Genomic DNA, 27,870 nt, shown 5'->3' with positions numbered 1-27,870 from the left:
GTACCCCTCTAGCCAGACTACCCTTGGGATAAAAAGAAGACACAGACTTCATATCAGGGACAAGAGGTGATACTACTCGAGTGCACAGATATTAAAAGGCTAATAAGGGATGACCGTAAACAACTTTATGCCAATAAATTTGATGACTTAGATGAAATGGGTAAATTTTTTGATGTATCTATAAATCACAATCCATGCCCAAGGTCACTCAAGAGAAACAGGTAGCCCGAGTGGCCTGCACTCACTAAAGAAACTGAAAACGCCCCAGCGTTTTCCGCAAAGGCTGCAGCAGTTGGCAGCCCCGCCTGCAGTGTGTGATGCCTCACAGGCTTGCTGACCCTTGGTGGTTATCCGACGCTTTGCTCACAGCCCTCCTAATTGGTATTAGTGGTACCTCATTGTGATTTGGACTTATATTTCCCTGATGACTAGTGTTGTTAAAGAACTTTTCATGTTCTCACTGGCCATTTGCTTATCTTCTTTGGTGAGAGATTATTCACTGCCCACTTTTTATTTGGGTTCTCTATTATTGAATTGGAGGAGTTCTTTCTATATTCTAAACGTTCTCAGATACATGAGAGCACATATTTTATCCCATCTTTTGCGGTTGTCTCTTTTTTTTTTGAAAGTGTTCCTTGGTGCTCACAAGGTTTTTAATTTTGTTGAAGTCCAATTTATCAATTATTTAGTTGTGTTTTTTGGTGTCATAGGTAAGAATCCACTGCCAAATTCAAGGTCACAAAGGTTTTGTCCCAAGTTTTCTCGTTTTAGCTCTCAAATTATTTAAATTTAGATGAATTAAAATGAAATGGAATGCAGAATTCAGTCCTTCAGTTGCACTCGCACGTTTCAAGTGTTAATGGGCTCATGTCTACCAAGTAGGTCAGTGCAGGCTACAGGGCATTTCCACCATCACAGGAAGTTGTTTTGGACACACAGACACTTTAAATGAAGGCGGCAGTAGAAAATGAGCTAAGGACTTGAACGGTTCAAAGAGAAAGAAATGGTCAAGGTCAGTACATAAAATTGTTTAGTGGTTAAAGGATTCCAAATTACGACATGCACAGCATTTTTAGTCCCCCAGATTGAATGTGTCTACTTTCTTCAGGTCTTGACTCAGAAATAGTACCGATGAGCCCTGCATGCCCCATTTAAAGTTTCATATCTACCCTCTCCATTTCCTGCCTTTTTCCTTAGCTGTTACCATTAACATACCACATACAATATTTAATTTTTCTTGTTTATTGTCAGTCTCCCTGGTCCTCAAATATAAAATCCATGAGAGCCTTTTTTTCTCTCCACTTGTTTCTCTCCAGTACCTAAAACACTCTTGGATACAGCAGTAACTCAATACATGTTGCTGTTGAGGGAGAGCTGATTTGGTGAAGAGAAACAAGTGCTCTTGATAGCTGATGGTGTACGATGTTGAATTTGTGATCTCCAAAGAAGATTTAGCTTTGGGACCAGGGACTAGGCTTGATCATTCAAGACCTTTTGTGTAGCAGAGTTTTATTAAAGTGAAAAAGGGACAGAGAAATCTTCTGACACAGACCTCAGAAGGGGGACGGAGAGTGCCCTGTCCGTAGTCTTAGCAAGGCCTTACATGCTTTCTACCAGACCTACTCCTACAACATACATCTTAAGTTAACAAGATTAGAACTGACAATAGAAAGGTCTTACCAAACCCACTCTCACAGTGTACAAGTTTTAAAATAACAAGATGAGTCAGAAGGTTCTTGTTAAGGAGAAACAAATTCTTGAGCAAGATATGTTGTTGTTATATAGTCATTGGTGCAGAATTTAAGGGAAAACATACATCCTTGAGCAAGATGAGTTGTTTTGTTGTGCAATCATCAGCTCTGGGCTTAAAGGAAAAAAAATGTTTGTCCTTTTCTCCTCCTTGAGAACTCCAGACCCCTGTCTCCTCCTCAAGAGCCCCAGACCCCTTTCTCCTCCTCGGGGACCCCAGACTTCTTATCCACCTGCCTAGGAATTGACTCTCACTCTCAGGCAATGCTCTGAGAGTAAATTGGTCCACCCTTTTTGGAAGCAGTTGTGTGGTATGTAAAAGTTTCAAAATTGTGCTTGTCCTTTGACCCAGTATTTCTCCTTCTAGGTATTTCTCATACGGAAGTAATTAAAGATGTGCAGAGATATGGCTGGAATATCCAGCCACAGTGGAATGCTTTTTTATGCTGTCAGGAAAACTCTTGAACTAGCATGGAGAACTTTGCAGAGCTGTTCAAAAGAAATCCTCCTTTCTTCCCTAGTGCTTTAACATTTAAAACTATGTCTCATTACTGACTTTGCTGATCTACTTCTTTCTTGAAACTAAAACTTACCTATACAATTTTCCCCACAGGTCCCTTAATATGGACTTTGAAAACCAAGATAAAGAGAAAGACAGTAACAGTTCTTCTGGGTCTTTCAATGGCAACAGCACGAATAATAGTAAGGCATTTTTTGACAATTAACTGTCTACATGTAGTGGTCTTAATTTGATTCTTTCTATAACCCCAATTGATAATTTACTAGGTTTAAGGATTACAGTTGGTATAATAATACAGTTGAATCTGTATGGTATAGTTTGTTAAAGTTTTATGTTCTGAATCTGAGCTACAGATTTCTTGTGAATTCCTTTTAACTGTGCCTCAAAGCTTGCAGCCAAGATTCTTTATATTCTTAAAGACAAGCAAGATAGATGGGTATCTGTCTGCTTGTAGCTTCATTTAGGTCCTTTGGTGAGATTGATAATTTTGTAGGTGTTGATCGTAAATTCATTTAGTGACTCTTAAAGATAGCTACTTGTAGTACTTGTAGAACTGTTGTATCTCCTCTGGTACTTCAGATTTTAAAGGATGTTTGCTTTGAAGAAACATAAGTATGCTATATGGCAAGTGTTTAGCAGCATTATTCATAATAGCCAAAAAGTAGAAGCAACTCAAAGGTCAATAGACTAGTTAATGGGATAACAGCATACAGTATGTCCACACAATGGAATACTGTTCAGTATTAAAAAGAATGAATTACTGAAACATGCTCCAACATAGATGCACATCAAAACATTGTTAAGTAAAAAAGGCCAGATAGAAAAACTACGTATTTTAAGAATCCAGTTATATGAAATTTCCAAAAAGACAAATAGAGACAGAAAATAGATTAGTGGTTTCCTGGGTCAAGAGATGGGAAGAATTAACAGTTAACTGGCATGAGGGATCTTCTTGAGATGAGGATATTCTAAAACTAGATTATAGTGAACCTTTCACAGTTGGTGCATGCTAAGTCACTTCAGTCATGTCCAACTCTTTGTGACCTTTTGGACTGTAGCCTGCCAGGCTCCTCCGTCAATGGGATTCTCCAGGCAAGAATACTGGAGTGGGTTTCTGTTTCCTCCTCCAGGGGATCTTCCGGACCCAGGAATCAAACCGCGGTCTCTTATGTCTCCTGCATTTGCAGGTGGATTCTTTATCACTAGTGCCACCTGGGTAGCTTCACACTTGATAAACTTACCAAAAAAATACTGAATTACTTAATACTGGTAAATTTCATGGTATGTGAATTGTACTAGAAAGTTGGTAATGCTTGTCATAGAAGGTACTAATTTAGAAATAAGGAGACTTGATAATATTAAGAGATTGATATTGGGTACCTACCATTCACCAGGACTTCCCTGGTGGCTCAGATGGTAAAGTGTCTGTCTACAATGCGGGAGACCTGGGTTCAGTCCCTGGGTCTGGAAGATTCCCTGGAGAAAGAAATGGCAACCCACTCCAGTACTCTTGCCTAGAAAATCCCATGGCCAGAGGAGCCTGGTGCAGGCTACTGTCCATGGGGTGGCAAAGAGTTGGACGTGACTGAGCGACTTCACTTTCACTTTTCTTTCACCATTCACTTGATATTTATTAGATATTTTGAAAGTTGCAAAAAGAGTTGGTACCCAAGCTGTCGCATAGGCAGTGTGGCCAGAATACCCACAAGGTGTTAATAAAGTGCTGAGACAGCAAATACCACTTTCCACCCTATACCTCGAGCAGGTGCTTTTTCTTATGGGCCTTTACCATAGCCTCAGAGTCCCTTCTGAACCAGCATCTGCTGGCAGTAGGTCAGAGTAAGCACCAGTGGTGAAGTCATTTTGACCTCCATGTACAAAGAGACTAGAGAGAAAGACAAGCCAAGATGGGCAACAGTGGGTCAAGTTAGTAAGGGGTTCTCCTGGAGAAGGTGAATTTGAGATGAAACAGTGATCTTGGATCACTGGAAGAGCATAGCATATGGGCGCAGAGCAGGAGACGAGCGCCTGCTATAGTGAAGGCACTACAAGGACAGCAGGGAGTACATAGTCGCGTTTCCTGGGAAAGAATCCGAGCGCCTCGGTATTCTGTATCGTATGTACTAATCCCTAGAGCTGTCTGCATCTTGATGCGTTAATGTATTTCAGTCCATGGGCGCAGAGCCTGTTACGTAAGCTGTTACTATGCTCCTTTCTCTTTCAGGTATCCAGACCATTGACTCTACCCAGGCCCTGTTCCTTCCGATTGGAGCATCTGTCTCTCTCCTAGTAATGTTCTTCTTCTTTGACTCAGTTCAAGTAGTTTTTACAATATGTACAGCAGGTAAATGAGTTCTGCTATCTAGTCTTAAGCTTAAAAGGAAATTTTTTAACGTTTTTAAAAATCACCATTCAAAAATTAAGATTTATACACCACTCTTTTGCAAGTTTTTCTTCCTAAGTCTTCTTTGTCCCCAAGTCTGCCTTTCCGCCCTCCTCCCCACCCCTCCCTGAACCACTTGATAGCTCTGTCATCAGTTCTGACTCGCCAACTCAGTCTGGATGAAAGGCTAGGGTTTAAAAACTCAAGAACTTATTGCTTTGGCTTTGACTCCTTGTCTGATAAGTTACCAGAAGGTCCAGTTTGGTAGAGTCATTGTTGGCAACCCTTACCCATGTATGTTTCTGCAGATAGAAACACTGAGAGCTAATCACAGTAATTCGACTGTCAGCTAGCTGATCAGTTTTCAAGATGATTGATGGTGGACGTGTATCAATGTAAAACATTAAAATGCTAGCCTTCAATATTGTAATTAGCCTCCAATTAAAATAAATTAATTTTTAAAATGCCAGCCTTGTTAGATCATACTCTGGCCTGCCATTTATCGTTTGTTGTTGAGATAGACGAGAAAGAGAAAACCTGCCAGTGCTACCCCTACCTCAAACCAGGAGTGCAAAGCGGTTATCTGTGAGCAGCTAAAGACAGACACTGTTCTTTTCTCTAGTTAATTAATATTATTGTATGCACTTGTGGAGGAAAGTATTGTAGGCAATAATTATTTCTGTAAGTCATGCCATTTTTCTTATGATTAGTAAAACATTAAACAACAAAAAAATTAACCATACATTTTCTTTCTCTAGTTCTTGCAACGATAGCTTTTGCTTTTCTTCTTCTCCCGATGTGCCAGTATTTAACAAGGCCTTGTTCACCTCAGAACAAGTAAGGACTTGGGATATTCCTCTAAACTATAAGTGTATGTTTTTTTTCTTTGTACTTGATAGCAATATTAAGAGTACATTTTCTGATATTGACTGAAGCACAAAAATGCCAGAAGACTAGAAAATGAGATGTTTTGATTTTTTAAAACTGGAAAGTGATACTTCTTTTTGCACCTTCTCATAGCAGAGGAAATCTAAACAAATCTTAGGAAGTCAGAGTCATTGCAGTATGCTTCCTTGCTTAGATTATTTAAAGATGAGCAGGTTTTTTTATCCCTTTACTAGTTAATAGAATATGAAAATCGTGCTTGACTCAGACATTCTTTCCCTTTTGTCTCTGATGACCTAGATATATACTAGCTGCTTAGGTTTAATTCTAGTGTTCACACCTTAACTCCTAAAGCTATTGCTTCATGGAAACAAAATGCTATGCTAATGGAGATGCTCTAAGTTCTTAGGAAATCAGTCGCTTGGGGTGGCTGATTTTCCCAGGAATTAGTGATAACCAAATAGATGGACTATCTTAATTTTATTCACCTTTGGTTAATGAATTGAATTGTTGACTTTCCTCATTTTATTTTCCTCATAAGAATTAGAAATTTCTCTGTATTTAATTTTTCAAATATTGATATTATCACTTTAAACTTCTCAATATCCATGTTGGTATCTGGGATAAAAGGTACATTATCTAATGGGTGCAGAAATGTAATCCTTCTGAACTTTCTGTAGTTTCTTCCAAAGAAATTTGGGTATTTTGGATTTCTGGGTATCTCGGTATTGCCTCCTATTTCACTCTGGCCATCTCAGATTCTGAACATGAAGAACCAAAGGAGAGTTTGCTTACTGAACGTGATTTACTGTCTGTTAGTCCAGTCAGTGTTGTCTGTTCCCAGGATTTCCTTTGGTTGCTGTGGACGTTTCACTGCTGCTGAGTTACTGTCGTTCTCTCTGTCTGTCATGCTCGTCCTCATCTGGGTTCTCACTGGCCATTGGCTTCTCATGGATGGTAAGTAACTACTGGGTGACAAGTGGAAATTGTAATATCAGTTATGGTTAAATTTGTCCTCTCTTCCTCTACTTTCTGTGTTTTAGTAGTATACTACTTCTGACTAGCATGAATTATTAGGTGTCCAGAGATGGTGTTTTGTATCAGTTTTTACCCACACTCTTAAGATACTTTCTAATAACAGCTTTTTTGAGATGTAATTCACATATCATGCAATTGATATACTTGAAGTGTACAATTCAGTCGTTTTTAGTATGTTCAGAGTTGGGCAGCCACCACTTGAGAGCATTTTAACACCTACCCTCCAAAACCCACACCCATCAGCAGTCACTGCCCGTCCCCTCCCCAGCCCCAGATGTACCCTGGTCTACTTTGTGTTTCCGTGAACGTGTCTCTTACAGACATTTTGCAGAAATGACATCACATATGACCTTTTTTGTCTCTTCTTTCACTTGGCATGCTGTTTTCAAGGTTCATCCATGTTGTACCATACATCAGTACTCCTCTGTTCCTTTTTATGGTCAGATATTGTTTAATTTTATAGATGCATCAGTTTTATTTATCCATTCATTAGTTGTTTTCACTATTTTGACTGTTGTGAATAATGCTACTGTGAGAAATGGAGTACAAATTTTCTGTACTTTGTTAATATACATGGGATTATAGTATAATATGAGGAATATATAATAGTGTATTGATATAAATACATGTCTATATCATTATACACAGGGTAATAATAGCTAACATTGAGCTGCTGAGTGTTTTACATGGATTTTTTCATGAAATCCTGAAAACAACTCTTTGAAGTAGGTACTGTTGTTGTTGTTCTTATTTTACAGAAGAGGAAGTAATTTCAGAGAAGTGACTTTTAGTCTCGTCTTGATTTAAGACCCTGTAACCATCTTCACCTCCTTTTTCATTCATTTCTTCTCTCGTCTTCACAGTTCACTTTACTAATCTCATAAGATTTTATCTAACTGCCTTGCCCCACGAAGTCTGTTCACCCTTTTCTTTCTTTTGATGTTTCAGAAGGGAAGGAAGTTGAAATACTACAGTCAGTTTTATGCTGTTTTAGCTCATCCATGTTGTAATGTGTATCAGCACTATCTAAGGAATTTTTTAAAGTGGGAAATTTGGAAAGCAGAGATATGGGTATGGGTGGCACTTCTTCCTCTAACCCAGTCCAGCAACCACAAGGCTAATCCAGGCCTTAGGACAGAGCTTTTTGAAGGCACTGCCAGGTCTGAGGGCTCCTCTTCTTGCCAGGCTCCGTGTCCTGCAGCTCGGAGGATGGCACGCCTGCAGCGGAGCTGTCACTCGGTGCTGTCTCAGCGCAGAGCAGGGTGTGACCGTGAAGGAAAGGCACAGGGCTTCTGTGGGGCGACACACTGCTCTCTGCTGAGTGTGGGGGTCACTCTACACGTCTCTACACATGTTCACATCCACAGAACTGCATATCTGAAGCCAGACTGCTGTTTCTGCCAGTGATAATCTGTGAAACGTTAAATATACGTACTTACGATTTTATATAATTTGTTTGTATACATTTGAGGCTGTCCAGGTGCGGGTCAGAAAAGAATTTCCAGACACAGAGCATCTCAGAAGGGAAGGAGTTTATTAAGACAAAGAGCAGAGATACTGTGGGCACTGTGAGCACAGTGGGCAGACCTCTGGACAGACCAGGGAGAGTTGACAGTATTCGTGAGTTAATAGCCAATTTTTATAGCCTGAAGACAAAGTACCTTCCCGCCAGAAGGTTGGCATTAGGTGTCAGGCTGGGGCGCCACAGGGTGTTTACCGGAGTGGGCATCTTTGCCTGATCGGGAGTCAGGAAGCCTGATAGTGATGGTCAGGGGCTTATGTCAACGGTTACAAAGGGGATCATTAGCTTTGGAGGTGACCTTGGTTCTGGGCTCTGCTTCTGTGGCCGTGGTACAAGGCCTCGCACCTGCGGCCTGGGTTATGACTCTGCATACTTGCTGTCATACTTGTTGAGTGCCTTTTTTTTTTTAAGTGCCTACCATAGACCAAGTATGGGAACTCAAAAGCAGTTCCTTGAGGTTGCAGATCAAGTTACCGTTTAGACTTACATACAGACCTTTAAGTGACTCAGTAGGAGGTCAGGGTCTCAGTCACCAGGCCCGGTCTGTAGTGGCAGACTGAGCTCTTGACAGGCGTGGTCTCTTGTGGTAGTGCCATAGATTGCCTGATTAAAAAAAAATTAACTATGATCATTTGCTTCAGTACTTGAATACCCACTGCGCATATAAATATGCATTCTGAAGTGCAGTGTTTAGAATTTTTAAGTGGTTTATTGAACTGCTAAATTTCCCAGATTCAAGTATCTGTGCTTTCAGTATCCTTGTGGATTGGTGGTTGATAACTTAAGTGCTTCTGAAGGTTGATAAAGAATAAGTTGAAAAGAAGAAATTCCATCCAAAGTCACAGCAGGGCTTGGCCAGATTATAGCAGAAGGGTAAGAAATGTTTTATAGATACTAGAAGTTAGTAGTCGTAATGTAGCCATTAACCTGCATTTGACTTTTCCTAACATTAACTCCTGATTCCTTCCAAGGGCTGATTTGTTAACCAAAAGCAGTATTGAAATTGAGCATGTAGGTGATTTTGAAAGACTTGAATAGAACCTAATTGCTCCTTAAAATATGTATTGTAGAAAATTAAGAAGTGTTGGTCCTGTTAATGATTAGAGTAGTGTCAGTCAGTCAGTCTCACAGCTGCTTTTGTGATTATAGCCCTTTAATCTCATCCAGTCCAGTGCTTCCTGATGAGGAAGCAAACAGACATTTCTCCTCTACTACTTCTGAACAAAAACTTGATATAAAGGTTGGTTAGTTGGTTAAAATCTAAACTGAATTATTTCAGTCCCATATAAATTGACAGTTTGGATGATTGTTAGCTACATATTAAGAGAAAATGTTCTATGATGATGTCCTTAAATGACAGAGCCCTTTCCCGTAAATGGCACCCCTAAGTTCATGTACACAGAGGAAAGCTCCAAGCACTACAGTTTCACCTAGACCTCTGGAAACCACAGTCACCTACCTGGGACTGGTTAGTCTCCATCCTGACACTCAGAGCTGATGTGGTGATGGTGATGCTTAAACAACCTTGGAGCTTCTAGCCCCTGGGTAGTCTGAGGCTCTCTGTAATCCCACTCCATACTGTCGGTGGCTCTGCTACAGGCTCTGTAATCCCACTCATACAGTCGGTGGAACTGGGGCTTCCCAGGTGGCTCAGTGGTAAAGAATCCACCTGCCAGCACAGGAGACGTGAGTTCAATCCCTGGGTTGGGAAGATCCCCTGGAGAAGGAAATGGCAGCCCACTCCTGTATTGTTGCCTAGGAAATCCCATGGACAGAGGAGCCTGGCGGGCTGCAGTCCATGGGGCCACAAAGGAGTCAGACACGACTGAGCAACTAAACAACAGTTGGACACACATAATGCTGTTGACAGGTTTTGCTAAGGATTTGAAGTTTACTAAGCTGCTGACCCAGTTTTTAAAAGATTAGGTTCCTCTCAAAACAGCAGGCAGTGTGTCCTTCATACTCCATTCTCTCCTCTCCTCGAGCATTACGTAGGACCAGAAAATACCAAAGTAGTGTGCCTCTAAAAAAGAAGAGGTTTGCATGAGGGAAGGTGACGTTCTTTTCCAGATAAATTGATTTGCATAGCCCTCTGAAGCTCAGTTTTGAGGGCAGTCAGCTGAATGGTCTTCACTGCACGGCTGCAGGTAGGGTGGGAAGAGCCCTGTTAGACTCTGTAGGGAAGCGGGGGCAGCAGCTCCCCACACGCTGTTGTACAGGGACGGGGCCATCTCGCCACGGGAGTCTTGCCTCTGGACTAGAGTCAGTACAAATGGGCCATAAAGGACAAGCTTTATTTTCCCAGAGACCAGGATCAGAAACAAATTTCCATTGTGAAAGGTACCTAATAGTTGAAATTTTTTTGAGTGTTCATCTAGGCTCCCGAAACCCTTAGTGGCCCTAACTTGTAAACTTACATCATTTTCTATCATTTTTGCTACTTCCCCAAATGATAAGGATCTCTTACTGGTTATACTGGTTAAATTGTCCTTGTGACCAAGTTTACAGTTTTCCCTAAAAAGAGAGAGAGCCTTTGAGCTTTTAGTTGTTTGTTTCTCATATATATCATTGTCTGATGTGTTTGTGACTTGTTTTCTGCTGTTACAGAAAAGCTAGCTTGCTAGCCACACATCTGTAACATTCTGAAATATGTTCTCCCCTGACATGCAAACTGTCTTTCCAGACTTCTGTGCAGAATCAGGTATCATAATGTGGATTTCTTTTAAATGAGTGTTTTTTTCAATTAAATCCTGTTCTTTGAAGTTAATTTACAGTGAAAACAGAATGATAAATATGGTTATTTTAAAGGGTGAGGCTTAAAGCTTGTTTTCAGAGTTATTCTGAGAAGCAGTAATATTAAGAAGGTACTTTATAGAGTTTTCTTGAACTAAATCTATAGCTTCTTTTTTACCTACTCAGTTTCCTACTCTTAACAAATTAACCTTTTAAATTTGGAAGGACTTGAAAGAATTTGACCAGTAAGTGGTGTGGTATGTTACAAAGGCTGATGAATCTTGTACACACATTCCTCATGTTCAAGGACCATTGAGCCACGTTCATACTCTACTTCCCCTGAGCAGTTCAGGGCCTAGAAGAGCCCTGACAGATAGATGTCTCATTTTATAGCTCTTGCTATTTGCCTAGGATTAGAAAATGGTCAATCCCAGAAATCTAGCAATTGATCTTTTTTTTTTGGTTTGGTTTGGTTTTAAAATGCTAGACCCTGGCGCTTGGTCCACAACCAGATTGGCTTTGCGGAAGCCTTTGTCTTAGATGTGAGCACTGCTTAAGGCCTTCCAGGTTACACGATCCTTTTAGAGAACATTGCATCTCGGCTTGGTGTCCTTTTCTTTGTTCCTGGCCCTCCTGGTTGAGAAGGAGAAAGTGATAGAGATTCTATCAATAGTATATTAAAAATAATTATAACTAAATGGCAGAGATTAATAATTTACCTCTCTAACATTTTTGATTAATTTACATTTAACCAGAAGTTAAGTCTGTTGGTAAATCTATTAGGGAAAGTCTTGGGTTTTCTCAGGCAGCATGCAGTGAGGGAAAGTTGTCACCTCTGTTCCTTAGAAGAACCCAGAAGAGGAGGTAAGATTTTTTAAGGATGACTTGAATGAAAGAATGAAGAAAAAGAAAGGCCAACTGGATGAATACTTGAGAGTGTGTTTTGGGGCTCTGACCGGCTGGTGGCGCTGTTTGGTTGGTGGGCATTGAACTTACTTGTCATTGAACTTACTTGTGCTGAGAACCTTCTCTGAAGTAGTCAGACGGGATGCACGCTGCCTTTTCAAACATGGAACTTGGGAGTCTGGTGGGGAGACTTGGTTGGCACGGTTGGAAAGAGGTTATTGCTCAACTCAGATGGAGAGGAGGAGTCAGTGGAGGAGTAGGAACACAAGAGGAAACTTGGGGCCAGGCCCCTGCGGCATTGCCTGTGTGTGAGTCGTGCCTCCTCAGTCAGAAGTAATCCATCACAGAGAAGGGGACCTCATGACTTGAGGCAGGGGATGATTTTTGACAAGGGCAGTGAAGAGTGTAAGCGGGGGAGAGAGAAAACAGGAAAGGATACACACAGCAAAGCAGGAAGTGTGGGGAATCCGGACCAAGATGTGCAGTGGTGGTAAAGAGGAGCACCCCAGATGGTAGCAGCAGCCTGTGCACGCATGAGGAAGGTTGTGTTAAGTTGAAAAGGAACGCAGGGTTTCTTGCTTTGAAGATGAGCAATAAGATGACATTGTGTGGAGTCATGAGAAACCCTGTCATTGAGCAGTTCTGTCTTGTCCCCTTTACTATAGACCCAGGTGGAGAGGATGAGCATAAAGGAGTGACTTGACTGGAACAGTGTCCTTAAGGAAGTGAAGAAGATGTGCTCTAGGGTGTGGCTTTAAAGGAGTAAGGGCAATGCAGTGAAGTAGTGGGGGAGGCAGGAGACAGAGCTGGGAGAGCTGGGCTTGGCCTAGAGCTTTATCATTCAAAACAGCCCAGGGGGTCTTAGTTGACCACCATCGCCAGCATGAGGCAAGGGGTTTTCCCAAATACCAGGAGGTCAGAATGGGCTGAGGTGGGCACATTGCACTCGTGGAGTGTAAGCACCTCACCTGGGGCGTAGGGCTGAGGGACCTACAAGCTCTGTTAGGTTTCCGAGCTGAATAGCGTGTGGAGGGAGGCTGTGCGTGTGCTCCACTCTGACCGTTGTCTCCTCCCCAGCCCTGGCCATGGGTCTCTGTGTCGCCATGATCGCCTTCGTCCGCCTGCCCAGCCTCAAGGTCTCCTGCCTGCTTCTCTCAGGGCTTCTCATCTACGATGTCTTTTGGGTGAGTGTCCCCCCGGAGCTGCTGCTCTCCTTCGGGTCTGACTAGAACATTCACTCCTGAAAATGTACTCGGTACCCTAAGTCTGCTGGCCAGGGTACCTCCTGTCCAAGACCACTCCTCCGGGCCAGCACTACACCTGTTGGAAGATGAGCAGGCCTGTGTGCATGGAGACTTGTCAGAGTAGAGAGTCCGTGGGTGACTCTTGGGTGAGGAGGGAACACAAGGCTCTCTGCCCTGGAGAGAAGCAAGGCTCTCAACCCTGGAGCATGGCCAGCTGTGCGCTTAGGGCTCCCTCTCTGGGTGTGGAGAGAACAAATCTGCAACACATACAAGAGCAGAGCTCTTCTCGTTCCTCAAAGCGTGCAGTCTGAAAAGCCTGATGCTGCAGTCCTGAGACTCTGCTTTCAGAAACAAAGAGGGCTGGTGCTGAGGTCGGGGTGCCTCCAGCTCCCTCTGGTAAAGGTGACTCTCCCCTGGCAGGTGTTTTTCTCCGCCTACATCTTTAATAGCAACGTCATGGTGAAGGTGGCCACGCAGCCGGCTGACAATCCCCTTGACGTCCTATCCCGGAAACTCCACCTGGGGCCCAACGTTGGGCGCGATGTCCCGCGCCTATCTCTGCCTGGAAAACTGGTCTTCCCTAGGTAGGACTGGGCCTCGTCTCGGGAGGGTGAGCACCCCACCCTCCTTTGCCCCTTCGTCCCCGCTTGGTTGTCATTGTCATCAGCATTCTGATGGGGACCAGGAAAGGGTTGTGAATCGTCTCCATCTTACAGATGACAGGACAGGAGTACTGACAACTTCCAGAGATGGGTCATCAAGTGATATGGATGCAGCTTTTTAATAATTGATTAATGTTATCAAACAGCCATACATTACTGCTGTACTGCAAGTTGGCTAGAGGGAATTAACAGGAGGATCTGGGTCTTTTTTTTTACTTTTCAGACATTTGTAAAAATGTGCTAATGCTAAAATTAGAGTCCCTGGAACTATAATCTTGGAAAAATTAAGGTGCTGCTTTCATCTCCCATGTCTGGTAGTAGTCGGGTGCTTACTGGACATCTCAGCAGTGAATGTGTGACACATGGTGAGTTGACATCTCTAGAGGCGGCAGCACTACGCGGAAGCTTCAGCAGCCGCTTAGGTGGTGCTGTCCCAAAGCGCTGGCTGCTGCAGACCATTCTTCCAGTACTCTAGTGGCGTTCAGTCTCCACACTCCTCTAACAGCTAGTGCTGTTAAACCAGTAGCGATTGCCATCAGCCGTCAGATAAATTCTTTTTGGCTTCTTAAAAAGCAAACAGACCTTGAGCAGGAGGAGGAGTGGGGTTGTAGAGGGTGAAACCCCTGACGTGTGACACTGCATTCCAGCTCCACGGGCAGCCACTTCTCTATGTTGGGCATCGGAGACATCGTGATGCCTGGACTCCTGTTGTGCTTTGTCCTGCGTTATGACAACTACAAGAAGCAAGCCAGCGGTGACTCCTGCGGTGCCTCCGGACCCGCCAACATCTCCGGGCGCATGCAGAAGGTTTCCTACTTTCATTGCACCCTCATTGGATACTTTGTAGGTAAGAGGACCTGGGAGGCTGCATGCGATCCCCTCCCTGACTATCTTCCAAGCCCTGGAGTTAACCCAGATCTTGCAGCTACAGATGCTGGAGGAAGAAGAGCAGTCACTCTAGTCGTTGCTATAAACAACCACAAAGGGGAAGGAAACTCCTGACCCTGAGGTGAGGCCAGCAGCCTCGTTCCCTATCCAATAATAGTGTGTTTGAAGGACATTGTAGGAAAAGTGTGGTCGGGCCTCAGAGCTGAGAACACCTACCCCACGGTGATGGAGCAGTGTGTGTGCTTAATTACATCTTCAGCGTGAGTTTAATGGATGTCATGTTTATTTCCTCTGCTGTTTGACAGATATTTCCCTTCATCTGCTCTAACATTTCCATCACCTCTGACCTGGACTCTCCTTGGCTAGTGTTTCTCTAGCCAGCTCTGTTTTGGCTGGACAGGGAGAGACGGTTGTATATCTGCCCTGCGTGAGCTGTGACAGCGAGGGGAGAGGAGCACCTTGCTCACCTCAGTGCCTCCTGCTGAGGGAGCCCTGCACAGTTCCATGGCGCTTTCCTAGGCCTGCGCTCATTTCCACTCCAGCAGCTCCCAGTGGGCAAGGCCACTGCCCTGAGGCTTGAGATGTGCCAGGCCACATGGCTGTCATAAGCAGCAGGGCTAGAACTTGAACCCAGGTCTTTTGCTTCCAAGTCTGTCCTCATCCAGCTTCCCAGTGGCACTAGTGGTAAAGAGCCCACCTCCTGCCAATTCAGGAGACATTAGAGATGCGGGTTCCACCCTGGGTCGGGAAGCTCCCCTGGAGGAGGGCATGGCAGCCCACTCCAGTATTCTCACCTGGAGAATCCCATGGACAGAGGAGCCTGGCGGGCTACAGTCCATGGGGTCACAAAGAGTCGGACACGGCTGATGCAGCTTAGCACGTCCACACGCCTGTCATCATCATATATATAGGAGACGGGGAGACCAGGCACATTTGGGGCCAAAATGAGGTCTGGAACCAGGGACTTGGGCCACTTACAGGTCCTTGGAATTCTAAGTTTTTAAAAAGCTGTGCTGCTCCCTGTTTCTTTCCCTGCTCAAGCTAGGCATGTCACTCCCTACCACTGGAGGGGGTGTCACATTAGAGCTGCACAGTCTCAGGGCCATGCTGCGAAGCCGTCAGGTGACAGAGGTCTCCTCCCTCGGGCTGGCTGCTTGGAGTTACTCACCAGCGTTTCTCTCCTTTCAGGTCTGCTCACTGCGACTGTGGCGTCTCGAATTCACCGAGCAGCCCAGCCTGCCCTTCTCTATTTGGTGCCATTTACCTTATTGCCACTCCTCACGATGGCCTATTTAAAGGTGAGAAAGGCAGGTATAAGCCAATGGAAACGATAAAATGACATTGACCCTGGACTTGGCTAGGTATTCCCCTTGCTTGAGGTATTCCCCTAAGCTCTTCATCTTGGGATCTCTGTGTGTGTTTTTGCTAACCTGCTACTAGCAACCTCTTCCAGATTTTTAACAGCCATTGGCTGAAAATACTAATGAGTTAGACCCCTCACCACCTAGTCATGGATTAGTTAACTGAAATCCCTAAAACCCTGCTGCAGAGACTTCCTGTTTCTCTTAAAAGCAGCATGCTATTACCACCTAATAGCTCTTTTAGTACTCTGCATTAAAGATTGGAAATAAGAAATGTAAAACCTGAGGGCCCTATCTGATTCACAAGGTTTATACTGTCACTCACATTTTACAGACTAGGAAGCAGACACAGAGGTTAAGTATGAGCCTGGATCATTTGACTCACAAGTGGTTGAACTGCCCCCAGGACCGAGTCAGAGCCGTTTCCTGCTCGGGGTGCCAGGAGCCCTTCTAGCAAGTTCTTCAAAGACCTGGGAGGTTACTTTTCAATGAGTAAAATGTGAATGTTCTTTGATTCTGCACAGAATCAATCTGCTCTGAGGTCAGGAGTCAGGAAGGGCTTGTACATAGATAGGTGTGCCTCGATCTGAAACATGTGGCTGAAGTTGTGTCTTTCCCAGGGTGACCTACGGCGAATGTGGTCTGAGCCATTCCACTCCAAGTCCAGCAGCTCCCGATTCCTGGAAGTATGATGGATCACAGCGGGCGACCAGAATGGCCTCTCAGTCCTTCTCTGTCAACGTGTGGCTTGTTTCCTCTTAGAGCTGGCCTGGTACTCGGAGATGCACCTGTGTAAGGACTGCCGTGTGCCCAGATTTTGCATTTTCGGGAGCGAGGTGCTGGAGCCTGCGTGGTTCCTTCTCTTCCTGCCGCCGGAGAGGTGGAGCCCCTCCTGGAGTGACAGGTCCTCCCCCACCCCCCAGCGCGCCTCCCTCCCCCGTTTTTATGGATCTGCACCAGACTGTTACCTGCGGGGGACGGAGATGCGACTGTTGACACTGACAACGGCAAGGAGTCGTTCTGTACCTTTGAACACTAAAAGGATGGAAACCTTAGCAAACTGGTTTCTTCAGTGAACCCTCAAGAACTTTGGGACCAGTTTCCTATGGGGGACTCAGTTTCAGAGAACTGAGACAGAAGCTCTTCTGTCGTTATATTCTTCTTTCCTTTTTTTGGATTTATTAAATATTTTCTGTGGTGTGAAGTGACTTATTAAATCCACAGACATTGAGTGACTTCTTACAACATACACATAAGAATTTGTTGTAATGAGTTCATGTCCACCCAGACGTTGTGTTGGCAGTGAACGAGGGCACGGTTTTTATACGTACATACACACCCACATGCACATAGATATATATGAATAAACAGAAATTAAAACCCGCTAAGCTCATGCTGTGTAGCGGACAGGGGCTTGCTGTAATTTCTAGCATGTAGAGCAGTTCACGCTGGCTTCCTTGTATACAGACAAGCTGCTGTCTCTCCCTCCACGACTGAACGTGCAGTTAAAAACCAGTATAGTATTTGTACTGATAGACTCATGGACTGTAGGGGACTCTCATTTGGTTTTGATCAGTGTAGCAAATTAGGGATGAAAAGTTAAACCTTTCTGGCCCGTTTTTTTGTTTTGTTCTGACAGGCTTCTTCCTTGCAGGGTTTTCAGTAGTTTCTTGAACCAATGCATGTATTATGGCAGCAGGTGTCTGTGCTTCTGATCATAGTAATGTACTACTTGTAAATACATTTTTCTATTTTCTATTTTTTTTGTATTTTTTTTTTTTTGGCCTTTTGTTTCATTGGTGTGCTGTATTTTCCATGCCCTCACTCCTTTAAGAAAAAAAAAGGAAAAAAGCAACACGAGCCTGTCCTTGCTGTTGTGATTGAAGTCTTGGTTTCCCTGTGGTGACAGCTGGGCACTGGGGACAAATGTCAAATGCCCCCCAAAGACGGGCCCTCCGTTGCAGGAGTCGCAGCTCGAGCTTGCAGCTACAGCCTCGACTGGGGGCCAGCGTCCAGGCGGTGGCTAATGTGAGTGGCAACTGGGGGGCCAGCGTCCAGGCGGTGACTAATGTGAGTGGCAACTGGGGGGCCAGCGTCCAGGCGGTGACTAATGTGAGTGCCAACTGGGGGGCCAGCGTCCAGGCGGTGGCTAATGTGAGTGCCAACTGGGGGCCAGCGTCCAGGCGGTGGCTAATGTGAGTGCCAACTGGGGGCCAGCGTCCAGGCGGTGGCTAATGTGAGTGGCAACTGGGGGCCAGCGTCCAGGCAGTGGCTAATATGAGTGGCAACTGGGGGCCAGCGTCCAGGCGGTGGCTAATGTGAGTGGCATCTGTGGACTGACGGGGGAGTTGCCTGTCGTCTGGATCAAGAGAAGCCGGGGATGGGCCTGTACACCTGGGAGCACAGGCTGCAGAGGGGCCTGCTGTCCTGGACTCTCCCTGAGACAGGTGATCTGTGTAGAAACCGGGGCCCTGGGGGCCCTGTGGCTGGAGGTCGCGGTGTGCGGCATTCACAGGCGGCGGTGCACGTGGCCGTCAGCGTGCTGCATTCCTCCATGTCTTCAGGCCCCACTGAAGGCTGTTTGGTGGTTTTGTTGGTTTTTGTTTACTGTTTTTAATAAGTGCCTCCTTTCTAGCCTTTGTTACCTCACCTTCACTTTTGGGTGTTGGTACCAAGTGGAGCTCCCGTCACCACCTACCTGCTCAGCCTGTCCAGGAGACCAGCGGCATCCCCTGCAGCTGTGGTTCATGCTGCACACGTCCCAGGACGGAGGCTTCCGCTGTCCACACAGCTCCCAGCAGTCTCTGGGTTCAGCGGAGACGGGGAGTACACGGTGCGACCCCTGCTGAGGAGCCAGCCCTCTTAAGCCCTCAAGGATGCCGATGGCTAACTAAGGGGCGGGGCGAGAGGTGGGGGGGACTCTTCCACAATGACCCTGATTAAGGGCAAGTGCCGACCATAGTCAAAAATAACCTCCTGGCAGTTAGTCATTTTCATTTTTCTGACTTTTCATTATAAAACAATTCCAGACAGAAGGTAAATTTCTGTCATCACTCCTATGCAGGTTTAGTAGGGGGAATACCCATACAGGACTCCTGAATGTAATCGGGATTCCAGCTGTAGTCTGCAGGGCACTTGAAACTTTGGCAGAGTGACCACAGATGTTCCTTTTGTTTTAAATTAAGCCCAGGAGCTGCGCCAGAATGTGCCCGGTTCTGGAGGTGGTGTGGTCTTCTGACAGGGAAGGGTGGGGTGCAGTTACACTGCGTGCTTGCTTCCAGTTTCTCCTTCCAGCCTCTCAGCCTTGCTTGATACACTTAGGTCCTGGTCTGTCTTTTACTGGTTTCTCAGATATTCTTTGAATTTTGGGGTTTTCTAAGAAGTCTCTTGCATTAATTAGGCAAGGGATGTTGGCAACGTTCCATCATGGACTGCCCCCCACACCCCCAGTCTGGGGATCTTTTTCGTGCAACAAGTCTGCATGTTGGAACTCCCACTAACTTGCAGTCACTTTCTTCTAATTTGAACGAATGGAGACACGACAGCAGTTTATGCAAAGCCTAGCACGTCACATTACTATTATCACCACTTAGCCTTTCTGAATAAGACAGCTGCACAGTTCCCTGTGTAGGAGCAGTTCAGACTGGGGCACTGCAGGGCTGCGGCAGGCTGCTGTGTGAACGGCCTTTGTAGCATGCCAGCACAGGCCTTGGCGAAGCAGGTAAGTTACGTTAGCCGCAAGAAAGGGAAAAGGGCTAGTTCTCTGTGAGGGTGGAGGGAAGGGAGCTCTGTTTCGCCAATAAAGTGTTAAAAATAGAATCTGCCATGCCTGCATAGCAGTGCTCACAGTAGCACCAGCTCCAGCGTCGTTCGCAGCTGTGTGTTCTGTAACGTCTGACGTGTGTCACAGCCTCAGAATGTAGCAGTCTGGTACATACGTGAATGTCCGCTGTGCAGCTCTCCTCCTCCACAGAGGCCAGCCTGACAGGCTGAGAAGGAGACCAGCCCGCTCGGCTCCTGGTCCTCCAGTGCGTAGGGGCCTGGACAGCCTCCCACCTTCACTCAGTCCCATTGCTTTGGCAGTTGCCAGCGATGGAATCACTTCAGGAACCAGGGCTCCTAACACCAGAGTCAACCTTGCCACGGAAGTTTGTGCTGAAGAGCTGTGACTTAGAATCAGAACCCAGGCCCTCCGCTCTTCTTGGAGGTATAAGCCAGGTAAGAGACTTTTGTTTGTTTTTTAATCCAGAAATTCTGTTCCCACGCAGTTTACACACTGCTTTCCACTTGTGAGGTCTTCTCCAGGTTTGGAATCCAGCTTCTGGTGTATGGAGCTCTCCCAGGACTGTGTCAACTATGACTTGTTTCCTCCCCAACCTTTTCCTCGGAATTCAAAGCCCTTTGCCTCCGTTTGAAGTATTTCAGTTATGTTTCAGTTTAAGCTGTGTCAGTCACTAAGTGCTCCTTGAACAGAACCAGACACCCTGATCCCACCCTCGTGGTCTAACGCCAGCCTTGCTTCAGCTCACCTGGCGTGTGAGGCAGGTGGGGTGCTGGGCATCCCCCTGTGAGGCGGGTGTGCAGCAGTAGCTCTCAGTGCACAACTCGGGGCCTAGCCGGGAATGCCGACCCACAGGGCTGTGTGTGCTGGCCAGGAGGAGGTTGGGAGCAGGGTGGGGAGTGCTCCTCTGTCCCGATGGACAGAGGCCAGCACTGGGCCAAGGGTCTCTGCCCGCTGAATGCAGCACCAAGCCCAGTTTGGATGTCTTACCGCTCAGAGCCGGCGGTCAGCAGGGGTCTCACCTCAGTGCCTCGTGGCCCGCTGTGGAAATCTCACTCAGTGCAGTGCTCTTCAGTGGTGACCCTTGGCTGTGCAGTGGTGCTCTTAGATACCCGAGTTAGTGGAGCTGGACCTGGAGGACTCCAGCTGAGAGATGGATTCTGCCTGGTCAGTTTCTTAAGATCCAGGAAGTCCACCCCCTGTTGGGTAGAACCTGTGAAGCCTGCCGCTGGTTCCCAGATGAACAGAGGCTCTGAGGGTCCTGAGATAGGGGGGCGGGGTGCCCAGGCTTCCTCCAGTGCCCATTGGAGCCCAGGAAGACAGAGGAATGGGGAGGCTGAGGGGAGCGAAGAGGTCTGCCAGGCAATGGGCACAGACTTATGTCTTGTGAGGAATGAGAGGCAGGAAGTGAGTGTCCAGGAGACAAAGGCAGAAGGCAGCAGGGGGCAGGGGGTCCCCCTAGCCAGCATTCCAGCCCCGGGGTTCTGGGGGCCTCGCCCCGGGCAGGTTATGCGTCAGCCTTCCAAGGAGAGTTCACTGGATCCTCCTGGGCCTGGCGAGCTCATGCGCTGACTTGTGGCGGTCGCTCCTTTTCTGTCGGAGGCAGTGGATTTCTCACACTTTGGGTCAGCACTGTGGCTTGTTTTCAGTTCCCCCGCCCCGCCCCGAGTGTAGGGTAGCTGTGCCCAGCTGTGCAGGCTCACAGGGGAGGGCAGAAACCTGGCGTCAGTAGAGGAGATGGAGGACTCAGTCATATGGGAGGAGCGGCCCTGGCCTCTGAGCTGATGGCGCGGCGAGTCACGGCCTCGCCAGCTGCGCGACGGCGGGAACAGTGTTGCCTCCCCAGCGCCATCCACGGGGGCCGCGGCCCCGCCACCCTGGCCACCGGTACGTTCCGTGTCTGCATCGTTCAGTGTCACCTGCTGGGTCTCCCTGCCTCTCTCTGTCCTTCACTGAGCTCTTCTGCTAATAGGCCTTCCCGTGAGAGCTGACCTGGGCTCTTGGAGTGGGAAGGACAGACAGAACTTGGTGCAACGGTGGATGCAGAGGGTGGGGGCTAGATGACGACTCTGGCTTCTGATCTGAAAACAATTAATTGCCAAATCTAAGATAAGGAAAAGATAGGGAGTCCTGGTCTAGTTAGTAGAGTAACTAAAGCTCAAAGATTGGGATGAAGGCATGTTGTTGTTCAGTCACTCAGTTGTATCCGGCTCTCTGTGACCCCGTGAACTGAAGCCCACCAGGCTTCCCTGTCCCTCATCACCTCCTGGAGGTTCCTCAAACTCATGTCCATTGAGTTGGTGATGCATCCTCTGCCACCCTCTTCTCCTGTTGCCTTCGATCTTTCCCAGTGTCAGGATGAAAGCTTAGAAGTGGTATTCAAAGCCTTGGGGGATATATTTATACAAGCTGTACTCAACAGTGACAGGTCAGAGAATCGCTCCCACAAGGTTCTGTGTGTCAAGGTACCTGGAAGCACGTGGCCCTTAACGGCCACACAGGACCTTCCTCGATGACAGAGCTCTTCGGAGCCTTAGTTTCTCAGTCTGGAGTGGGAATAGAGGGGCCTTATTTGAAGTATCGCAAGAATACTAGGCACCATTCAGGTTTATTGAGTTTTTCGTGTACTCCACAGACAATTTGCCAGTCTTCACAGAGTTAAAATACACTTAAAAAAAATCAGATTTAAACAGACACACTTCCATTATCCAGATGACCACAGCTTTGGTAATACAGCTCGTCACTGAGGAGGCTTCCCCTGTTGAGGGGTGAAAGCCCCGCCTTCCTCGTCTCAGCTTTCGGATCTCGGCAGTGGCTGGGTTGCAGCAGGGCCGCTGCCGTTAGCCCAGGCCAGTCCAGGGTCTGGACACGCTGGAGGACTTGGTGCAGGGAGGGGCTGAGTCAGCCTGAGTACAGGTGCCGCACACCCATATGTCCTGGGGTGCCTGCGCGCGTGTCCGCTGCCACAGCTTCTCTGGGAAAGGGCCCAGGGGCCACCTGGGCAGGTTTGAGGCGCACCCCTGAGGGCTTCCTAGAGCCTTTCCTTAAGAGGCCACCTCAGGCCTTAATCATCTCGCAGCCATGTGTGAGCAGATTGCTCACAGCAGAAGCAGGAAGTGTCCTCACGACAGGACCCGGGGGGCCTGTGAGGGGTCCTGGACTTGCCCTGACAGGAGCTCACCTGGGGGCTGGTCTGCCGAACGGATCCTTCACATTGTGGGGCTTAAAGCCAAGCATTTTGGCCTCTGACCAGGTTCTGCAAACAAACCAATATTGACATATTTTTGCCCAATGTTGACATTTTTATTTTTCTATCCTTTTGATTAGCTTTTTCATAATAAATGGTATCTATGCCCTCTTTGTTGTACTTTAGGAATCTGCCTATTTTGAGGGAAAAGGTAATTGTTCCACTGTAAAGCTCCCTGTCCATCATCATGGGCCTTAAATCTGAAAGCTTTTCTTAAACACCCTTTGTAACAGAAGACTCAATGGACCAAACTCCCAGCCTGTTTGCAAATAAAGAGCAGTGTCATCATAAGCCTCTTGTCTCAAGTCAGTCCACAGATGGGGAAAAAACAGAGACCAGGCTAGGTGGAGGTTGCAGTCTACTGTCTTTTAATAATAACTTTTGTTGGAATGCAGTTGCTTTACAGTGCCGTCAGTTTCTGCTGTACGGCAAACTGAAGCAGTTACACGTGTGTATATACGTGTATCCGCTCTTCCTTGGCTTTCCTTCCGATTTAGGTCACTACAGAGCATTGAGTAGAGGTCCCTGTGCTGTACAGTCTGTTCTGGTTAGTTGTCTGTTTTATACAGAGTAGTGTAAGTAGGTCAGTCGTAATCGACCAGCTCGTCCGCCTCTCCTTCCCCCTTGATAACTTCAGTTTGTTCTCTACACCTGTGACTCTGCTTCGCCAATAAGTTCATTTGTACCATTCTTCTAGATTCCACATACAAGCAGTATCACACCTTACCCTTCTGACTTCCTTCAGTCTGTATGACTCTCTAGGTCCATCCACAGCGCTGCGGATGGCGTTATTTCGTTCCTTTTTATGGCTGAGTGATGTTCTGTTGTATAGCTGTAGCACATCTTTATCCATTCATCTGTCAGTGGCCACCTGGGTGGCTTCCATGTCTTGGCTATTGTAAATAGCGCTGTAATGTACACTGAGGTGCGTGCATCCATTGAGATTATGGTTTTCTCCAGAGAATACCCCAGGAGCGTGCTTACTGGGTCACACAGTGGCTCTGCTTTTAGTGTCCTGAGGAACCTCCAGTTCCCCGTAGTGCCTGTACCAATTTACTTTTCCCACCAGTAGTGTGGGAGGCTTCCCTTTTCTCCTCACCCTCTCCAGCATTGTATTGTTTGTAGACTTGATGATGGCCATTCTGACTGGTGTGAGGTGATAACCTTGTTATAGTTTTGATTTGCATTTCTGTAAGAATCAGTGACATTGAGCATCTTTTTGTGTCTTTTGGCCCATCTAAATGTCTTCTTTGGAGAAATGTCTATTTAGATCTGCCCATTTTTGAATTTTTTTTTTTTTTATATTGAGCTGCACAAGCTGTTTGTATATTTTGGAATTACACCCTTGTCGGTTGCTTTGTTTGCAAATAATTTTCTCCTATTTGAGGGCTGTTTTTGTTTTGTTTAGGATTTTAGTTGCTGTGCAAAAGCTTTTAAGTTTAGTTAGGTCCTTTTTAATTTTGTTTTTATTTTCATTGCTTTTGGCAGTAGATTGAAAAAGATCTTGGCTGTAATTTATGTCACAGAGTATGTTTTCCTCTAACAATTTTATAGTATCTGACCTTACATTTAGGTCTTTAATCCATTTGGAGTTTGTTTTTGTGTCTGGTGTTAGGAGTGTTCTGATTTCATTCTTCCACTCGTAGCTGCCCAGTTTTCCCAGCACCTCTATTGAATAAGACTGTCTTTTCTCAAGAAGTCCACTCTTAATAAAAGATGTCAACAAAGCATTTGGAAGAGTCTCTATCCTCTAGGTTAAGGTGGGGAAGTGGGGGCATCCAGAGTATCATTGACAAAGCAGATTAAATAACTAGTTGAATGGTCCTGTTATCCCAAAGGTTCTCGCCTTTGTCCCCAGCCCTGCCCACACGTCTCTTGAGAATGTGGCTGCAGACACAGCTTAGCAAATTTGGGTCAGATCAGACACAGGGGAGTCTGGTGTTGAGCGCCACACTCTGAAGCGGCGACAGCGCCCGGGGCCCCTGCGGTGGGCGCTGCTGTCACCAGTGCACAGAGGACTCCTGCGGCCAGCGCCTGCGAAGTGGCAGCGGGAACACAGGCCTGAGGACTTGCCCACTGTCCTTCCTCCCCCCGCGGAATCCCTCACAGCCCCCGCCCTCAGGAAATACAGAGAAGTCAGTACACACTCGGCTGGCTCAGTGGCCTACTCCCTGCTCGCAAACGTTTTCAGTCCAACCATTGCCCGTAGGAATCAAGGACTGTCACAGCCACCTCTGTCCTCGTCTTCCCAAATCCAAACCCAGTGTGTATTCCACACCGTGGGCCAGAGTGGTGGTCAGACATCTCAGACTTGTAGTAAAATCTCATGATACAGTGTAGGCAGGGCAAATTTTGTTACCCACGTTATAACAGACGAGGAGGTTCATGGTCAGCTAATTTGCCCCAGATCTTCCTGCCTCCAGAGCCTGAGCTCATTATCAGAAGACAGTCACACCCACGTTTTGTTTGGCTTAAAGTTTCTGTCAACAGGGAAGGACCATGCTAACAACTTCCTACTAGAAGTGGGGGAACCACTGACCATCTTAGGCGAGGAGGAGCTGGGGTCTGGTTGCCTGAGCGTTGCGCTGACGCAGCTGCTGCCCACAGGGCGCAGGCCCGCCTCCCTCCCCGGAAGGCTGTAGCAAGGTGAGTGTTAAGTGACTGCTAAGCTAGGGCACTCACGGCCTCACACAGGGACCAGCGCACATGCCTCCTGGCAAGCCACATCCGGACCTCAGTTTCCCTCGTCGCTGTCATTAAAACAGCAAACCATAAAAATAAACGAAAACAACTGTCAGCTGCTGTTCCGATCGCCAGTAATGGTGGGCTGTAATTCAGACCAACCCTCCTGCTAAAAATAAGATGAAATACCGAAAATATCTTTTGAAAAGCAATGGAGAAGCTTCTGCTTCTGCTAATGATGGGAGAAGAACTCCTGTTTCATCCAACCCTGCCACAAATGACAGCTATACATTCTCAACAAAATACAGAAGCAACCTTAAGGCCGCGTAGGACAACCAAACTCAGGAGACACTGGAGGGGAGGTGACAGTTGGAAGGGAGTGGCACCAAGTTAGTGCCCACTTTTATGGCTTTTTGCCTGAAGACAGGCCCCAAGGGGCACTGTGTGGGGTAGTTAAAACTCTGGCCCCACAGCCTGTGTACAAACTCCGCCCGACGCTATGGCCTGTAAATACACACCCACAGAGCAGACTCCAAGCAGCGGCTAAAAGAACTAAAGGGAAGTTCTCAGCCGCTGCCCGCCGCAGAAGAGCCAGAGTTTGAAGTATGAGTTCAGCCCAGTTGACTGCCTACTTTAAGTGTTCTTCAGGGGAGGCGGGTGGGAGCGGGAGGTTCAGGAGGGAGGGGACATACATATACACACCTATGGCTGATTCGTGTTGAAAAAATACATGGAAATAGAGTTTCTACAGTGTATTATTAACAATAGCCAGGCTGTAATTCAGAATCACTACATATGAAAAGACAAGAGAAAGATCCATACTCCAGGGAAAAGGCTATTAGTGGAAACTGAGATGACCCAGATGTTAACATTAACACTCAGAGTTTTAAATCAACTATTACCATTCATTTGCAGCAACATGGATGGACCTAGAGGTTATCATACTGAGTAAAGCAAGCCAGAGAACGATAAATATCATATGTCACTGATAGGGGGAATCTTAACAAAGGGTACAAATGAACTTACTTACAAAACAGAAATAGTCGCAGATATAGAAAACTTACGGTTGCCAGGGTTGGGGGAGGGTAAAATTGGGAGATCGGGATTGATGTATACACACTGCTGCTGCTAAGTCACTTCAGTGTTGTCTGACTGTGCGACTGCATAGACAGCAGCCCACCAGGCTCCTCTGTCCACAGGATTCTCCAGGCAAAAATACTGGAGTGGGTTGCCATTTCCTTCTCCCCATATACACACTACTGGATATGAAATAGATAATAAGGACCTACTGTTACAGCACAGGGAACTCAGTACTCTGTGGTGACCTATAGGGGAAGGAAATCTTTTTAAAAAGTGGACATAATGTATAAGTGATTCACTTTGCTGTACAGCAGAAAGTAATACAACATGGTAAAACAACGACAATTTTAAAAAAATTAATGAGAGAAAAAAGATTGTAAACATTGATCTAACATAAACATCTAACATCAGTCTAAAGTGAGAGTGTTATTTGCTCATATGTGTCCAACTCTGCTACCCTTTGGACTGTAGCCTGCCAGGCAAGAATACTGGAGTGGGTTGCCATTCCCTTCTCCAGGGGATCTTCCCGACCTAAGCATCGAACCCGCGTTTCCTGCGTTGCAGGCAGATTCTTTACCAACTGAGCCACCAGGGAAGCCCAACATCAGCCCTAACATAGACATAATTGCAGTCCCAGCATGAGAAGAGAATTGGGGCATGTTTTTTCAAAGATGAATGGCTGAATTTTCCCAAATTGGGGGATAGTTCAGGAATCACAGCAAACCACGGGTAGGATAAATATAAAGAAACCCATTCCCAGAGACTTCTTAATCAAACTTAATGATTATAGAATCTAAAAACTGAAAAATCTTGAAAGCCAACAAGATAGAAATGGCATACTATATGAGGAACAAGGTTTCAATTATAAGAAATATCCCACAACTATACTACAAAAAAACAACATTGAATTGTATACTTTTAAAGGGTGAATTATATGAGAATTATATATAAACTTACCCCAAAAGGACCCCTCCATCTTACTCTTCTGGGTCGCTCATACTGGGGAGGAGCTGTATCAAAGGGCTGTGATGTGAAATCTTGGAGCGGATCCTCCAACCCAAGTCAGACCTTCAAACGACTCAGCCCTGGCCAGTATTTTCACTGTAATCTCACACGAAACCACAAGCCAATTCTGGATTCCTGACTCATGGAAACTGTGGAAGACAAGCATTTACTGCGTTAAGTCACT

The 27,870-nt window shown here is 46.2% G+C and overlaps 1 protein-coding gene across 2 annotated transcripts in view; it reads left to right on the top strand.

The window, feature by feature from the left end:
- SPPL3 (signal peptide peptidase like 3) overlaps positions 1-17,649 on the top strand; it is a 94,186-nt gene extending 76,537 nt beyond the window's left edge. For both annotated transcript variants that reach the window (XM_061385063.1, XM_061385064.1), the window contains exons 3-11: positions 2,363-2,451; positions 4,494-4,613; positions 5,411-5,489; positions 6,382-6,494; positions 12,814-12,920; positions 13,401-13,564; positions 14,290-14,489; positions 15,719-15,828; positions 16,512-17,649. In XM_061385063.1, coding sequence (XP_061241047.1) covers positions 2,363-2,451; positions 4,494-4,613; positions 5,411-5,489; positions 6,382-6,494; positions 12,814-12,920; positions 13,401-13,564; positions 14,290-14,489; positions 15,719-15,828; positions 16,512-16,583 — 1,054 coding nt within the window. In that variant the 3' untranslated portion in view covers positions 16,584-17,649. The remainder of the gene's footprint in view (positions 1-2,362; positions 2,452-4,493; positions 4,614-5,410; positions 5,490-6,381; positions 6,495-12,813; positions 12,921-13,400; positions 13,565-14,289; positions 14,490-15,718; positions 15,829-16,511) is intronic.
- The last annotated feature ends 10,221 nt before the right edge of the window (positions 17,650-27,870 follow it).

This window comes from Bos javanicus, chromosome 17 (assembly GCF_032452875.1).
Source record: "Bos javanicus breed banteng chromosome 17, ARS-OSU_banteng_1.0, whole genome shotgun sequence".
Taxonomy (NCBI): domain Eukaryota; kingdom Metazoa; phylum Chordata; class Mammalia; order Artiodactyla; family Bovidae; genus Bos; species Bos javanicus.
The sequence above is the reverse complement of the archived record's forward strand: the minus strand, read 5'-3'. Positions and strand labels throughout refer to the sequence as shown.